General features: G+C 37.0%; 1 protein-coding gene across 1 annotated transcript; it reads right to left on the reverse strand.

Annotated features, from left to right (window-relative positions):
* Positions 1-15,313: 15,313 nt before the first annotated feature.
* LOC140830063 (serine/threonine/tyrosine-protein kinase HT1-like) lies at positions 15,314-16,808 on the reverse strand. The gene is made up of 3 exons (XM_073193344.1): positions 16,131-16,808; positions 15,596-16,051; positions 15,314-15,511 (listed from the first exon to the last, which is right to left on the reverse strand). The coding sequence occupies exons 1-3, from the start codon at positions 16,806-16,808 to the stop codon at positions 15,314-15,316; spliced, it is 1,332 nt and encodes a 443-aa protein (XP_073049445.1).
* Positions 16,809-17,292: the final 484 nt, after the last annotated feature.

Here is a 17,292-nt window from a genome sequence, read left to right on the forward strand (position 1 = left end):
ATATGCTATATGTCTTGTGGCCACCTTACGTTTATGGGTTTGGAAGTCGGTAGGCGTAACCGAGGACCTCTCCACCCGGTGACTTACGACCGGTTTATGATTATGTATGGGTACGGACATCCAGTCCAAGGGCTGTGATTGATCTCTACCGCCTAGTATACTGTGGTTTAGTCTGATCAGGCGCTTACGTTATGTTATGGGCCGCTTGCTTAGAAACATTATCTCTACCAGAAAATTATGATATGATATGACAGAGCTCTATTGAGCAAAGATTTTACGTATGATTTTTAGATATGCGCGTAGAAATAATTATTCATGATACGATTTTCACCATGCGCTTTACGATACGTTATTTTTACGTTGCATGCGATTTTATGATCTATTTACTTGTTATTCATGATATATACATGTTGAGTCTTTAGACTCACTAGACTTGATTGTTGTAGGTATTGATGAGGTCGAGACCGCGGGCGGAGACCAGTGAGCGATCTTGGGACAGCAGTAGAAAACCCGAGGACATCATGTTTTGGTTTATGCACCTTTTATTATTCAAACTCAGTTTTAATACGTTGGATTATTTTTAAATTGTTGTTTACGTTGGATTATTTTTAAATTGTTGATTGAAAACAATATTTGCTTCCGCTGTTATTTTAAATTTAAAATTATTTACATGTTTATTTTATAAATGAGGCAAGACAATTATTTATTTAGAAAATTTTTTATAATTCCGCAAAAATACGAATACGAAATACGGGCCTTTACAGTTTATTTAGGGGTTTTCTTCAATAGCAGTGCCACTCACTTCACTGACCAAGAAGAATGCTAAATTCATTTAGAGTGATGAATGTCAGAAGAGCTTTGATACTTTGAAGTAAGCTCTTATTTAAGCGCCGGTGTTAGCCATGCCATCAGGGCAAAGAGATTATGTGTTATACATCGATGCATCTAAGCTCAGTTTAGGCGCAGTCTTTATGCAGCAGGGTCGGGTAAGCTTATGCTTCTAGACAGCTGAAGGTGCATGAGAAGAACTACCCGACTCACGATCTGGAATTAGCCGCTGTTGTCTTTGAGTTGAAGATTTGGAGACACTACTTGTATGGTGAGAAGTGTTAGATATTCACTGATCACAAGAGTCTCAAGTATTTCTTCACGCAGAAAAAACTGAATATGAGATAGAGACGGTGGTTGGAGTTAGTGAAAGACTATGATTGTGAAATTAGCTACCATCCGAGAAAAGCCAATGTTGTCGCAGACGCCTTGAGCAGAAAAATTTCCGTTGTAGCTCAGTTGTCAGTACAGAGACCTCTTCAGTCTGAGATTCAGAGGTTTGGATTAAAGGTTTACCCCAAGGGAAGAGCCCCCAAACTATCCAATCTGACAGTCAAATCAGAATTGCTAGACCGAATCCGTAGAGGACAACCCTCAGAGGAGCAGTTGCAGAAATGGAGGCTGAAGCCAAGGGCAGTGTACTCTACACAGGGTCAGATGGTATGGTGAGATACAGAGGTAGAATGTGGGTGCCTAGTGTTCATTCGATCAGAGAGGATATTCTGATAGAGGCACATGCATCTCCGTATTCAATCCACCCATGAGGTACTAAAATGTACAAGAATCGACAGATTTTGTATTGGTGGCCAGGCATGAAGCGAGACATCCGCAGATTTGTGTCTGAATGCTTCACTTGTCAACAGGTGAAGGCAGAGCATCAGAGGCCAGCAGGAATACTTAAGCCACTCCCCATCCCAGAGTGAAAATAGGAGAATATCACCATGGACTTTGTAGTTGTTTTATCGTGGTCAGTCAGAGGATTTAATTCTATTTTTGTTATAGTGGATCGACTAACTAATTCGGCACACTTCTTGCCGGTGAAGACGACTTTCTCCATGACGCAGTATGCAGAGCTTTATATCAGGGAGGCAGTTCGGTTGCATGGGATCCCAGTTTCCATTGTGTCCGACAGAGACCCGAGGTTTACATCGTTCTTTTGGAAGAGCTTACATGCAACCATGGGGACGAAGTTTCTATTCAGTACAGCTTTTCACCCGCATACAGATGGCCAATCTAAGCGAGTGATTAAGATTTTGGAGGATCTATTGCGAGCCTATATGATCGATTTCCAGGGGACTTGGAAATCGACACTACCTCTAGTGGAGTTTACCTACAACAATAGTTTTCAAGCATCCATAGGTATGGCTCCCTACGAGGCTTTGTATGGAAGGAAGTGCAGATTACCAATTCATTGGGATGTAGATGGTGAGAGAGCAGAACTTGGTCCAGAGATAGTTCAACAGATTGCAGATGTGGGGGTCAAGATTCGAGACAGAATGAATACTGCCCAGCGTCGTCAAAAGAGCTATGCTGATAAGAGAAGAAGAGATCTCGAGTTTGCCGTAGGTGATCACGTTTTTGTAAAGATAGCACCCATGAAGGGTGCTATGAGATTTGGTAAGAGACGCAAACTTAGTCCGAGGTTTATCGGGCCGTTTGAGATTCTTGATAGAGTTGGGACACTAGCCTATCGTGTTGCCCTTCCGCAGAATCTGTCCGGGGTACACAATGTGTTCTACGTCTCGATGCTGAGGAAGTACCTAGCTAATCTTTCGCACGTGTTGAGCTATGAACCGTTACAGTTGGCTCCAGACCTGTCGTATGAGGAAATATATTGTCCAAATCCTAGACAGACAGGAGCGGAGACTTCGGAACAAAATGACCAAGTTGGTCAAAGTCCGGTGGCTAAATCATTCAGTAGAGAAGGCCACTTGGGAAGCCGAAGCAGTCATGAGAATTCGCTACCCGGAGTTGTTCGGTAATATTTAATTTCGAGAACAAAATTTTTATAAGTGGGGGAGGAACTGTAGTGCCCAAAATCAGTACACGTAAAACCCATGCATTTATTTAATTGTTAAATTATTTATTTAATATTAAAAATGAGTTTTAACGATGCGTGAATTATTTAAATGCATTATTTTAAATTATTTATGTTTATGTGATGCACGTTAAAATATTTTCTTGAGTTTCATGTTTCAGGCGATTATTCGAGGCAAGATCGAGGAAAAGAGACCGGTGACGATTTTGGCAATTTTTAAATGTGATATATTATTTTAAGTTAGGATGGGGCATTTTAAATAATTTATTTAGTTTTAGAATTTTAAAAGCCTAAATTATTTATTTAGTTGTTTTAGATTTTAAAACCTTTAAATTTTACCAGTTGTGTGTCTTATTTTAATTAGGGGACTTTACTTAATAGTGACAATTATCATTTTATTAATATTCTAATTAGTACTTTAGTTAGCACTGTTAATTAAGTGATTAGCAAATCGTTCCCCTAATCTACTCTAAAACACACGCGCACACAGACCTACACACACACTCACACGTAAAACACACAACACACACCTACACATTTTATTTTCAGATTTTTGAGAAAAAAAAAACTAGGGTTCTTGAGAGAAAAACAGCCGCCCCTTCCCTTTCGATTTTTCCAGTAAGTTTCGGTGATTTTATTGCAAGAAAATCGTGCCGCAATCGCCCCGGATCAAGTCTCACTCCATCTCTGCTTCGGTATCGCCGTATCGTGAGTTTTCACATCAAAGGCACGTATATTCTGTTATTTCTGCATCGATCTCGTCATATTATGCGTTGTGTTGTTACTTATGCGTAAAAATAAATGTGTGATGTATAGAAGTTTGAGCAATTATGTTTAGATCACTTTTGAAACCCTTTTTGGATTAAAAATCACGTTTTTGCTATCTTTTTAAATACTGTGATTTTTCGGTCGTGATTCTGAGAAAACTTTCAACATGAAAATTGTATAACTTTTTGATACCTTCGATTTGACAGTAAATTCAAAATATTTGGATAAAAATTGAGTGAGTTATGATCATTTTTGTGGGACTGCTCAAACTACGTTTTAAAAAAAAATATGATATTGATGTGTTCTTGAAGTTTTATTGTTGCACGATTCGTTGGGAATCGACGGGTGATCGCTGCCAACATAAACAGTCTCTTCCACCATGATATCTAAGTTTTTAGCGTGCTATGAGACATCAAATCATGGAATATGACTGATAGATTTTGTCATGGGACTTCATATTGTTGATGGCATTTAAAGGCCACTAAGAATACATTGTGACAATAAATCAACAGTTATATATTCTAATAACACATTACAGTTTGTGTGCTTGAATTGATATCATTTCATAGTTAATCATCAAAACTCAATTAAATTTTCTAAATAAAATTGGACTATTATAATTATGGTAATTAATATTTTGTTAAATTACATTCCATGTGGGAACGATATATATGCTTATCCGAGTAATAAAACTTGACCACGTACACTTGCGGTTAGCAAAATATTGCAACATAAACAGTCTCTTCCACCATGATAGCTGAGTTTTTAGCGTGTTATGAGACATCAAATCATGGAATATGGCTGATAGATTTTGTCATGGGACTTCACATTGTTGATGGCATTTAAAGGCCACTAAGAATACATTGTGACAATAAATCAACAGTTATATATTCTAATAACACTAAGAGCCCAGCAAAGTTAAAACATATTGACATCAAGTTCCTTGTTGTTTATGAAAGAATTCAGAGAGAAAAGTTCTCTATTGAGCATAACAGTACAAAATCAATGGTTGCGGATCCGCTTACTAAGGAACTACTACCTAAACAGTTTCATGAGCACATTGCTCGTATAAGTGTTATGCCAATTGAGGAAATTCAGTGTTAGTCAGAGTTTGTTATTTCAAATGCTTTTCAGTTGTATAAATTTTGAACTACAATTATGTAAATTTATTTTATGCATAAATAAATTTAAATTTAACTCATACTCTGATTATGATTTAAAGTTTGATCTCGATAAGATTTAGGGATCATCAGTTGTAAATAGGCATGTTGTGATCACATTGCATGAAATTTCAATGTTAAACATCCACTTCATAATCCATGTCATTCAGTTGTCATGTTGCCATATGTGATCGTTGATGGGTCTAGTTACATTGAGCATAGTGAAGACTGCTTTAATCTTATGTTGATATGATTGATGTACTAGATTTGTTATAGATACATTTTGGAAAGACAACATTTTTGAGCTCATAAATTTATTTTCACAAACATAATTATAAGGCTACACATATAGCTCAAGTGGGAGACTGTTGGAATAATTTTATTTATATGAGCTTATATGTGAATAATTATGCGTTGTGGGTTGTTTGTTAAGTTAAGCTCAAAATAACTAATATTTCGGGTTTTTTTTAATATTGTATCTAATAGGTTGTGGGCATTTAATGTGTAGAGACGAAAATATAATTTATGTTTTTATGATGATCTAAAACAGAAATATCATAAGATATATGGGTCATGATCTCCATATCACGAGCAATCTCGTTCCTCCCTATTTTATCCCCCATTCAAAAAAAATAGTTCAAAAGAAAGTTAAAGGATTCTCTCAAAGAAAGAGCGCGCAGATATGAAGATCAAGTTCTAAAAAAATCAAGAACATGGCTTCAGTACGCTTCCGCTTAAGTTTTCAGTCAAATTCTTAGTGATTTACCATGATAGAGTTTGTGGTTTATGTTGATTTTCCACAAGAGCAAGAACTCAACCTTTGTGTTGACGAGAGATTTGAAAATTCAATAATTATGAATACTTCTGTTAAATTGTTTGTTGAAATGAGTAAATTTGGTAGGATTAAATTTGAGATATTCTCGTATCAAAATGATTCAAATAACTAGAGAACATAGAGTATATATCCATGCAATGGGATTGTGGGGACCCGGACGCTAATCATGTTCTTAATCATCATTGGGACTACTTAATCAATTATAAAACAGGGTCTAAAAAAAAAACTTTTCTTTTTAAATTGCGGAACGTAGTGAAATAAAACATATATATACATCTCAGTATATAAAATACAAATCCTGTATTACAAAACATTTATTCAAACTAGAGTTTAACAACTAATGTCAAGTGCTCAAACCCTATCTCAGATCAAAGTCCGAAGTCTCCACTCTAACTCGATCTCTCCTCATCTCCTTGACCCTGAACCTGTCCCACCTGTTGTCAAGTACACATACAGACAAGACAACAGCCGGATAAACCGGTGAGAATAACTCCCAGTATAAATCAATGAAACATGCAAGCATATAAACAAATATAAAACATATAATCAGGTATCAACAATATGTAACGAATCTGAAACATAATCAATAGCACGCTGTCAACAATACTCGTAGCTACATAATTCAGACTAGACTCAATCCTAGTCTAGGGATCCCGATTCCAGAAGTTGGTATGCATATATCGACTAACAGTAATAGAAAAGACTCCAGTTCTATCCACGCCGATATAGTATCGATTAACAGTAATAGAAAAGACTCCAGTTCTATCCACACCGATACAGTATCGATTAACAGTAATAGACGAAGCCCTGATTCTATCCACATTGATATATTATCGATTAACAGTAATAGAGCAAGCCTTGATTCTATCCACATTGATAGGATATCGATTACCAGTAATAGAACAAAGTCCGATTCTATTCACATCGATATAACATCGATTAACAGTAATAGAAGGAACGATGAATCTATCCACATCGATATAATATCAATCAACAGTAATAGAATAAGCTATACATCTATCCACATCGATATAATATCAACTAACAGTAATAGAAGAAGCTATCAATCTATCCACATCGATAACCAACATCCAGTGACCGTCTTTGGCACATCCGCCAATACACCATCTTATGACATCGTGCAATGTGCCCGTGGTGATCCCACCACTAACGGCACTTCTGTCATAAGATTACTCTTCTAATACTTGTAATCTATAACTCAAGAAAACAAGTATATCAATAAATCAATGCAAATATCAATGCAATAAAGTAAAGTATGTGATTTAGGGAAACCCAAGTCTAAACCGACTCAAGTCCATCTCCCAATACCACATTGACTTATACCTTTGTCTTCATGATCTGACGAAGACGAAGACTCCATTTCACATCTGTCCATGTCAATCTGAATTCACAATATCGAATAGACTGTGTCAATATACAGCTCAGTTCAAAGTCTGTTCTGATCAATATCAATTCACTGATGTTTCGACGGTATAATACTACAATCTCAGTAACCCCGTCAATCCCAACATCACAGATATAACACAGAAACTCATAATCAATATCAATACCAAATTCTATATCAGTTCTGTACAATCCCGCAATCCCGGCAATAAAATCTTGATACAACAAGTCAACAACTCATATGATCCCAATCTGGTTAATATCAATATGTCCAGTGATACAGTACAAATCAGATATTAATTCCAGTATCACAAAATCAATAATACCATGATTCTGATATCAATTCAGTATATTACAATTGAATAAACTCTGAAAATTCATAACAATTCCATACACAGTCCGTTCTTCAATCTGACTTCAGATATACGATGTCTACTATGTCAAGAACATCATATCTAACTCCTATTCAATTTAGACAATATCATAAATTCAAAACATGTCTAAACATAGCAAAACTTACGTCCAGTTGTAGGCTACGTTGATAGGAACTCAGTACTGAAGTCGGATTTAAATTCTGACGGACGGATTTTTCGTAAACTCAAATTCTTTGCGTCGAAGAAAGTTGAAACCGTCTTCCCTAAGCTTCGTTCCTTTCTCCTTTTCTGATAATGAACGTTTGTATGTATATATATTTATATATATACACGTTGCACACATCATAACGTGGCATTCCTACGTTCAGCATGACCGGCGTATATGCGCGCACAATTCCGCGCATATGCGCCAGAAGCACTGTCCGGCTACTGGACTACTCGCGCATATGCGCGCTTCATCTCGCGCATATGCGCGAGACCTACTGTCTCGGAAATCAACATTCGCGCATATGCGCGCATCCAATCGGCGCATATGCGCCCAACCTTCTGGAGCTCGCGCGCATGTGCGCGCTGTGAAGTCGCGCATGTGCGCGCAGGCTTCTGCCCTGCTCGCGCATGTGCGCTCCATTCCATCGCGCATGTGCGCCAACTCATTTCTTTGCGCACACAATTTACACCTTTCTCATGTGTTTTGGTCCGATCCGTTCCGTCTATATTTACCGTAATTAATTAATAAATCATTTCAGATTAATTCCAGATTACGGTGATCATACCCAAATCATTTCAGATTACGGTAATTAAATTCTAGGGCATTACATTTCTCCCCCTCTTAGATTAGAGTTCGTCCTCGAACTCTCACTAAATTAATTCCGATCTATCAGAAGCAATGTATAACAGAGTTTAACATCTAAACTCGTTTCATTAACATCATTCTGAAGTATCTTTCTTTCCCGGATCTTGACTCCAAACGGAAAACACTCATTCAAGAAGTATAATGTCATAATACTACTTGAAATGATTTGTGATAGAATCAATCGTAAAATATTGGCTATACAGCATCCGTATATGCCAATCAATAGTTCTGTAGCAACTCAGTATCATCATTTATTAATCCTAGTCAAGGATATATTCAATTTCCAGCTCCAATTACCAATCGTCATCATTCGACATTGGCCTATGTCAAAGTAAATTCCGAGCTGTTTTCATTTTTCTTCTGAATCATACTCCTGATTCTATCAAATCAAATTTCAGAGATCCTTCATACAACGGAAATTAACAGTTCTTACTGTATCAAAATCTCTAAGAATGCTATCTCAATACGCATTTGATAGCTATCGTCGTATGAAAAATTCATAAATAACACTCAGTTATTTCAACTAGTGCTAAAATCATGCACTACAACTACTGAATATCCTCCAGTTATCAGGATAGCTCGCTCCGACTATCCTTCCATTATGCACAATAAAGAAAAGAGTTAATTGTATATACTGCCAAAAGTATAAAAGCAACCAAACTCCTGGTATGATATATTCTACTTTGGCATTCAATACAATCTGATCTCTTTTCTAGCACAATTTCAGTCGTCTAATAGTATCTGTACATCGTCATGTACAATATAATAGAGGTAGATTCGAACAATCTGTCATTCGTAATCATCTCACAGTACAATAAAACAAGAATTCAGTAGTGTTATCACACGATTCTTAGAAATGTACTCCCATTTCTTATTCAAGAATCGACAATCAAGATAACTAATTTCCTTGTTTCTATCTTTCTGTCTTCAATTGTTGGCAATTCACATATTTCAATACATATTCTGCCACAACTGATCACATTTGTTTGTATCAAAACCATACTTTCAAATTTCATACCTGTTCTGTTACCGAACAGAATACTGACTCGATTACTGTGCACTTCTAACCCTGTCTGTCATTCCAGATTCGGAATATTCGGCACAACCAAGATATATATATATATAACAGTAATACCTACCTGATGTTCTGATCGACGCTCAGATTCGGTTGCGCTGTATATAATCACAATAATATATCACAATCGGTATCATATACGAATTTCGAATAATATCAATATCGGCTCCGATTCGAGTATAAATCAATATCTGATAATGCTGACTAACTGATCACATCTTCCAATCGTTTAGATCAACTGCTATATTTTCTTCGAATGTAATGTCCCCCAAACAATATCATCTGTCTCAATACTGTTCAGAACAATAACAATTCGCAAGCAATTTCAAAACAACAATCGGATATAATAATCTACCAAACTCCAGCAAATATAATTATCTGATATTGCTGTTGTTTCAGTCAGTAATCACTGTCCTCAACTATCTTTATATCCAAACCATTCTGTATACAATAATCTGACTCCCGGATTATTCCATACAAGATATTCAATTCAATCAATCTTATATTACGAGTATATCAACGCATCATAGATACACGGTATAAAATCATCAGAATACCTCTGAATACAGGATTCATCAACCCATAACCGAACTGAGATATCTCATAGAGAAATACATATTCAGATATAACTCTAACTCTCAAGTCATAAATCATCAAACTGCTATCTCAATTCTTTTAATTCATTCAGTATTATTCTATACAGAATTCTAAAATAACACCAGTACCTGGTATAGAATCAAGGCTGTAATCCATCTCCCTGATACAAAGCAAATCTAAAATCTAAATCTGCAAGACTATAGCAAATCTCCTGCTATTGACAAATCAGCTCCTGATATGCTCAATTTCAGTAATCAACTGAATATATAAGGAATTACTCCATTCCTCTCAATAATAATCAAGTCATATAGTACGGATATCAAGGAATTCCAAATCGAGAATTCTTACCGTACATTATTTATTCTTTGGCCATTTCAGGTCAAAATCTTACCATCTCCTGGCAAGAATCTATACTCACTCTGTACTTGTTATTATATATCAATAATATAGTTAAAATAAAACAACACAAGTACAACATCATCTAATTCCATCTCATTCACATTTTACTGCAGTATATGATATTTACAAAGTTCACTGATAACAATCTTTTCCTCCAAAAGATTAAAACAAAACTCAATACAACAGTATACACAGACCCAACAGGTACAATGTATATCAATGCAACTCAGTCAAAGATAATCGTAAAGAATGCATTAGTATATATCAATACATATGCAATCTAATCATAAAAGACCAGTACCTGTCACTGTATCATCAAGTGTATCCTGGGTCTGTTTCTCGATCACCACCCCGAGATGATCCTGCTCCCTGAAATCTTCGGGCACCTTTCTGTGGACAGACTCTAGCAAAGTGTCCTTGCTGTTTACAGAAGTTGCACCGACCAGTCACTCCGTGGCATAGTTCCGGGGAATGTCTCCCACCGCAATTCCTGCAATAAACTCCAGTATAATTCGGACTAGAGCCACTAGAGCTAGATGAACCGCTCCCAAACTTCTTGAATTGCTTCTTTTGCACTTTCAACATTTCTTTCTTTCCACCACTGCTACTGCCAATCTCGATTCTGGAAGGCAGTTGTTGTGGTATCGGTGTTGGAAGAACATATGAAGCTTCTTTTTGTCTCATTAGAACGGTTTCTGCTCTTCTGGCTCGATTCAGAGTATCAGTAAAATTACTCGGTTGTTTCACAGTTACCAATGTGCGTATTTCTGGATTCAAGCCCTTGATAAACTGATCAGCTACAGCTGTATCATTTCTAGCCACTTGCGGACCAAACTTTAACAGGGTAAAGAAATGGGCCAAATATTCATCAATCTTCAGTGGACCCTGCCTCAAATTTGCAAATTCTTCACTTTTGTCCTCTCGATATGATAGAGGTACAAACCTTTGATAAAATTCAACTTTGAAAAGTTTCCACGTAATCGTGAAACCACGCTGTACTATGGCTTCCCGGTTTACCAGCCACCAACTCCTAGCGACTTCCCATAGTTGATTCCCAACCAGTTTAATTCTGCACTCGTCTGTGAATCCCAGAAATTCAAACAGCATTTCGATCTCCTCCAACCAAGTCTCACAATCAGCTGGTGTCTCAACACCCCTCAAAATCGGTGGTTGAAATGACTGAAATCTCATCATCTGTGTTTCCATCAGAGTTTCAGACACATCCATCTGATCATACGATGTACTACCCCTTTCTGGAATCCTTCTAGGAGGAATATCTGATAATCACAGACGTTAGTAGTAACAAGAGACAAATCCGTCTCAATCCCAATCCTGATCAGCTTACCTCTGATCAAGAATTGGTTCTGATCCAGTTTCAAATAATACATATTACCAAATCAACTCAGATATTCAGGTAACATGTAGCTTAATATCCAGTAAAACATACTGAAATATTAGCATATACAATGTAATTTCAACATTACATTCAATCATATGTCATATAAATCTCGGCAATAAAACATAATATCATGCTAGCATACATATAAATCATCAGTATATGAAATCACCTGCTAGCAACCACATACAGGGAAAGAAAACTCAATCTACCCCGCTCACTAACTCCTATCTCAGTGCTAAGGAACCTACAATTCAAGGACCTACAGCTCTGATACCACCTGTTGTGGGGACCCGGACGCTAATCATGTTCTTAATCATCATTGGAACTACTTAATCAATTATAAAACAGGGTCTAAAAAAAATTTTTTTTTCTTTTTAAATTGCGGAACGTAGTGAAATAAAACATATATATACATCTCAGTATATAAAATACAAATCCTGTATTACAAAACATTTATTCAAACTAGAGTTTAACAACTAATGTCAAGTGCTCAAACCCTATCTCAGATCAAAGTCCGAAGTCTCCACTCTAACTCGATCTCTCCTCATCTCCTTGACCCTGAACCTGTCCCACCTGTTGTCAAGTACACATACAGACAAGACAACAGCCGGATAAACCGGTGAGAATAACCCCCAGTATAAATCAATGAAACATGCAAGCATATAAACAAATATAAAACATATAATCAGGTATCAACAATATGTAACGAATCTGAAACATAAGCAATAGCACGCTGTCAACAATACTCGTAGCTACATAATTCAGACTAGACTCAATCCTAGTCTAGGGATCCCGATTCCAGAAGTTGGTATGCATATATCGACTAACAGTGATAGAAAAGACTCCAGTTCTATCCACGCCGATATAGTATCGATTAACAGTAATAGAAAAGACTCCAGTTCTATCCACACCGATACAGTATCGATTAACAGTAATAGACGAAGCCCTGATTCTATCCACATTGATATATTATCGATTAACAGTAATAGAGCAAGCCTTGATTCTATCCACATTGATAGGATATCGATTACCAGTAATAGAACAAAGTCCGATTCTATTCACATCGATATAACATCGATTAACAGTAATAGAAGGAACGATGAATCTATCCACATCGATATAATATCAATCAACAGTAATAGAATAAGCTATACATCTATCCACATCGATATAATATCAACTAACAGTAATAGAAGAAGCTATCAATCTATCCACATCGATAACCAACATCCAGTGACCGTCTTTGGCACATCCGCCAATACACCATCTTATGACATCGTGCAATGTGCCCGTGGTGATCCCACCACTAACGGCACTTCTGTCATAAGATTACTCTTCTAATACCTGTAATCTATAACTCAAGAAAACAAGTATATCAATAAATCAATGCAAATATCAATGCAATAAAGTAAAGTATGTGATTTAGGGAAACCCAAGTCTAAACCGACTCAAGTCCATCTCCCAATACCACATTGACTTATACCTTTGTCTTCATGATCTGACGAAGACGAAGACTCCATTTCACGTCTGTCCATGTCAATCTGAATTCACAATATCGAATAGACTGTGTCAATATACAGCTCAGTTCAAAGTCTGTTCTGATCAATATCAATTCACTGATGTTTCGACGGTATAATACTACAATCTCAGTAACCCCGTCAATCCCAACATCACAGATATAACACAGAAACTCATAATCAATATCAATACCAAATTCTATATCAATTCTGTACAATCCCGCAATCCCTGCAATAAAATCTTGATACAACAAGTCAACAACTCATCTGATCCCAATCTGGTTAATATCAATATGTCCAGTGATACAGTACAAATCAGATATTAATTCCAGTATCACAAAATCAATAATACCATGATTCTGATATCAATTCAGTATATTACAATTGAATAAACTCTGAAAATTCATAACAATTCCATACACAGTCCGTTCTTCAATCTGACTTCAGATATACGATGTCTACTATGTCAAGAACATCATATCTAACTCCTATTAAATTTAGACAATATCATAAATTCAAAACATATCTAAACGTAGCAAAACTTACGTCCAGTTGTAGTCTACGTTGATAGGAACTCAGTACTGAAGTCGGATTTAAATTCTGACGGACGGATTTTTCGTAAACTCAAATTCTTTGCGTCGAAGAAAGTTGAAACCGTCTTCCCTAAGCTTCGTTCCTTTCTCCTTTTCTGATAATGAACGTTTGTATGTATATATATTTATATATATACACGTTGCACACATCATAACGTGGCATTCCTACGTTCAGCATGACCGGCGCATATGCGCGCACAATTCCGCGCATATGCGCCAGAAGCACTGTCCGGCTACTGGACTACTCGCGCATATGCGCGCTTCATCTCGCGCATATGCGCGAGATCTACTGTCTCGGAAATCAACATTCGCGCATATGCGCGCATCCAATCGGCGCATATGCGCCCAACCTTCTGGAGCTCGCGCGCATGTGCGCGCTGTGAAGTCGCGCATGTGCGCGCAGGCTTCTGCCCTGCTCGCGCATGTGCGCTCCATTCCATCGCGCATGTGCGCCAACTCATTTCTTTGCGCACACAATTTACACCTTTCTCATGTGTTTTGGTCCGATCCGTTCCGTCTATATTTACCGTAATTAATTAATAAATCATTTCAGATTAATTCCAGATTACGGTAATCATACTCAAATCATTTCAGATTACGGTAATTAAATTCTAGGGCATTACAATGTCATTGTCCTAATCTTTTGTGGAGATTAATTAGTGATGCGATGTGCTTCGATGCGATTTGGTTGTGGCATCGCGTATCTATCTTTCACCGGTTAGCATCTAAATTATTTGTGTAGCTCTATGGTTCTATATTATTATTAAAAAAAAGATTCTTGGAAACAATAACAACAAAATACATTGTTCCATCTTTGAGTTAAAATTTATATTGCCCTTTTTTCATATTTGTCTGCATTTAAAACATCGTGCTTTTACTATCTTACAATATCTATGAGAAGCATGAAAGTTTATGTTGAAAAAAAAGGAATAGAACAAAGATTTCATTTTTCTGAAAAAGGGTACATGTTCAGATACCTGACTAGTCTGATAGTCTAAAAATCAAATCAAAATACGATACCCGAACCGAACTACCTGACTCTTGCCCACCCCTACCATCTCAATCATTAGGTCTATTTTAACGAATGTTCTGCATCAAAATAATGTGATTTTTGCATCAAACATAGAACTTATTTCCAACCCATGTATTTCAAACTTTATTTAATTATCATATTTATTATGAAATTAAGCGGTGCTCTTTAATTTTTTTTAGCAAATTGTGTACGAGATATATAATAATACATGAATTTAACGAATATGATAAAAATGTGGGGTTATATTCTATTTATGAAAACACCTAGTTTGTAGATCTTATATATGTAGTTTAAACAAATAACAATTATACCCCAAATAATTAAAATGCTAGATTGATATATTAAGTTATTGGAATTATCTCGGGAACAAATATCATATCAAATAGACAAATAGACAAAGTGAAATATAATGAGTTCGTCCTTGATCAATGGTATAAGTATCAAAATATATCAGACAACTGTGGTATACTGAGTAGAGGATCAAGTGTTCCATCACGGGCTAATGAAGATTCAAACTCCTCTAGAATCTTAACAATCTGCGAGAACTCGGGTCTCTTGTCCGGTTTCGGACACCAGCATTGTTCAATCAGAGATTTCATGGCTGGAGGACAGTCTGCAGGGAAGTTAGGCCTGAAGTTCTGGAAAAAAAAAAAAGCGATGAAGGGGCTATAATTCGAACTCCACAACTTGAAACATGTAAAACATGGAGGAACAAAAAATACCTTGTCGACGACGGCGAATGCAGCTTGTATCGGTGTCATGTCCTTGAAGGGGACGTTTCTCGCCAAAAGTTCCCATAAAACAAGCCCAAAGGCATAGACATCCACCTTCCGGCCATACTTCTTCTGTTTGATCATCTCTGGAGCCATCCAACGATACGTCCCTGGATCCGCGGACTGGAGATGACAATGTGACTCCTCACAAGCTATGCCAAAATCAGAAACTTTGAGGTGGAAATCACCGGTGATGAGTATGTTTTCCGGTTTGAGATCTCGGTGAACAACGCCGTTTGAGTGAATATATTCCATTCCTCTGACAATGTCCAAAGCCATCGAGATCACCTTCTGTATAGGAAGAGACTTGTTCTCGGGCTTCTGCATGTAGAGTCTTAAAGAGCCTTCCCTCAAGTACTCCGTCACAATGCAAAAGACGGATGGTTTTTGACAAGCTCCCACAAACTGCAGCACAGATATTATAAGGTAAATAAGAAACCCCCTAGCTCGGTGTTTATGATCAAGAAACGTTCGAAAATGTTACCTTTATAACATTTTCATGACGAAGACGTGACAGAAAAACCGCCTCCTTCGTGAACTGTTTCTCCAGCCGAGCACGGAGGGATCCGTCTTCATCATCTGGTACCCTGATTACTTTCACAGCTACAGGTTCGTCGGCGTAAATCCCATGGTAAAGCTGGCTATGGGCTCCATGAGCGAACTTTTGTCCCAGAAATAACTTCGAAAGATTGATCAAATTCTCGTCAATCATTTCTTCAGAGGCGACTTTCTTGCCGCTGTTATTTAAAGACTCGGCCAGTGAGGACTCCTGGCGACTCTTATTAGAGTTTCCACGATATTTCAATGACATGATGATCGAGTGCTTAATGAAACTAGTTATGATATTCAATGATCTTGAACCAAGTTGATTTGATGTTAGAGAATTTGTTTCGTGTGATTCTTCATTGAATAATTTGTGCCGCGTCGAGGACTGATTCGAGGCATCAGAATCGACGGTTTTCTGGGTGGGGGACACAGTTTGCACGCAGTTTGGCTCTATTCTTGAATCCACGGTAGTTGATTCAGGCCTAGATTTGGCGCCCGAAATCTGGTTTGTTTGAACAGTGAAGGGAAGATAGCTCAATTTAGATGCGTCGAAACGGTGATAAACGGTACTAGGGAATCTTGTTCTTCGGACTAAAGAACTTGGCTCTTCCTCCATGTTCCTCAAGTAATATTAAACACTTCGACACAAAACAAAACAAAACAGCCATTAATGAAGAAAAAAAACAAACAAAAGTCCACATTCTTGAAACAAGGAAAATAACAAAACATGTTCATGCGGAAACAGAACTAAAATTGATACCTCTCACGGTTCTTGAAAAAACAATAGACGAGATAGAAAGGATTATTCTTCTTCTTGTTTATGTAAAAAGTTCGAGAATATTACCTCGCCCATAACATATATATATATAGTGGGAGTTTGGAATTAAAAACAATACAAGGTTTAGGAGAAAGTGAATCTTTAATGCAACTGTTTCAGGTGGATTCGATTAGGATTCAGATAGGATGAGAGCTCTAATATCATGGGAACTCAGATACGCGGGTCTTTCTTTGTAGTAAGATTTATTGTGACTTTTTTTATCTAAAAGTTAAGGAAAAATTAAGGAAAAACGATAATTATACAAACATTATAATTTTTATTA

Source organism: Primulina eburnea, chromosome 4 (genome assembly GCF_022965805.1).
Source record: "Primulina eburnea isolate SZY01 chromosome 4, ASM2296580v1, whole genome shotgun sequence".
NCBI classification, from domain to species: domain Eukaryota; kingdom Viridiplantae; phylum Streptophyta; class Magnoliopsida; order Lamiales; family Gesneriaceae; genus Primulina; species Primulina eburnea.

What these genes read in the sequence shown, in the direction of transcription:
- LOC140830063 (XM_073193344.1), bottom strand. Translation starts at nt 16,808, where the DNA reads ATGGAGGAAGAGCCAAGTTCTTTAGTCCGAAGAACAAGATTCCCTAGT. An exon ending in GTCATGAAAATGTTATAAAG is followed by an intron (nt 16,052 to 16,130) that starts GTAACATTTTCG and finishes TCTGTGCTGCAG; the next exon opens with TTTGTGGGAGCTTGTCAAAA. An exon ending in CATTCGCCGTCGTCGACAAG is followed by an intron (nt 15,512 to 15,595) that starts GTATTTTTTGTT and finishes TTTTTTTTCCAG; the next exon opens with AACTTCAGGCCTAACTTCCC.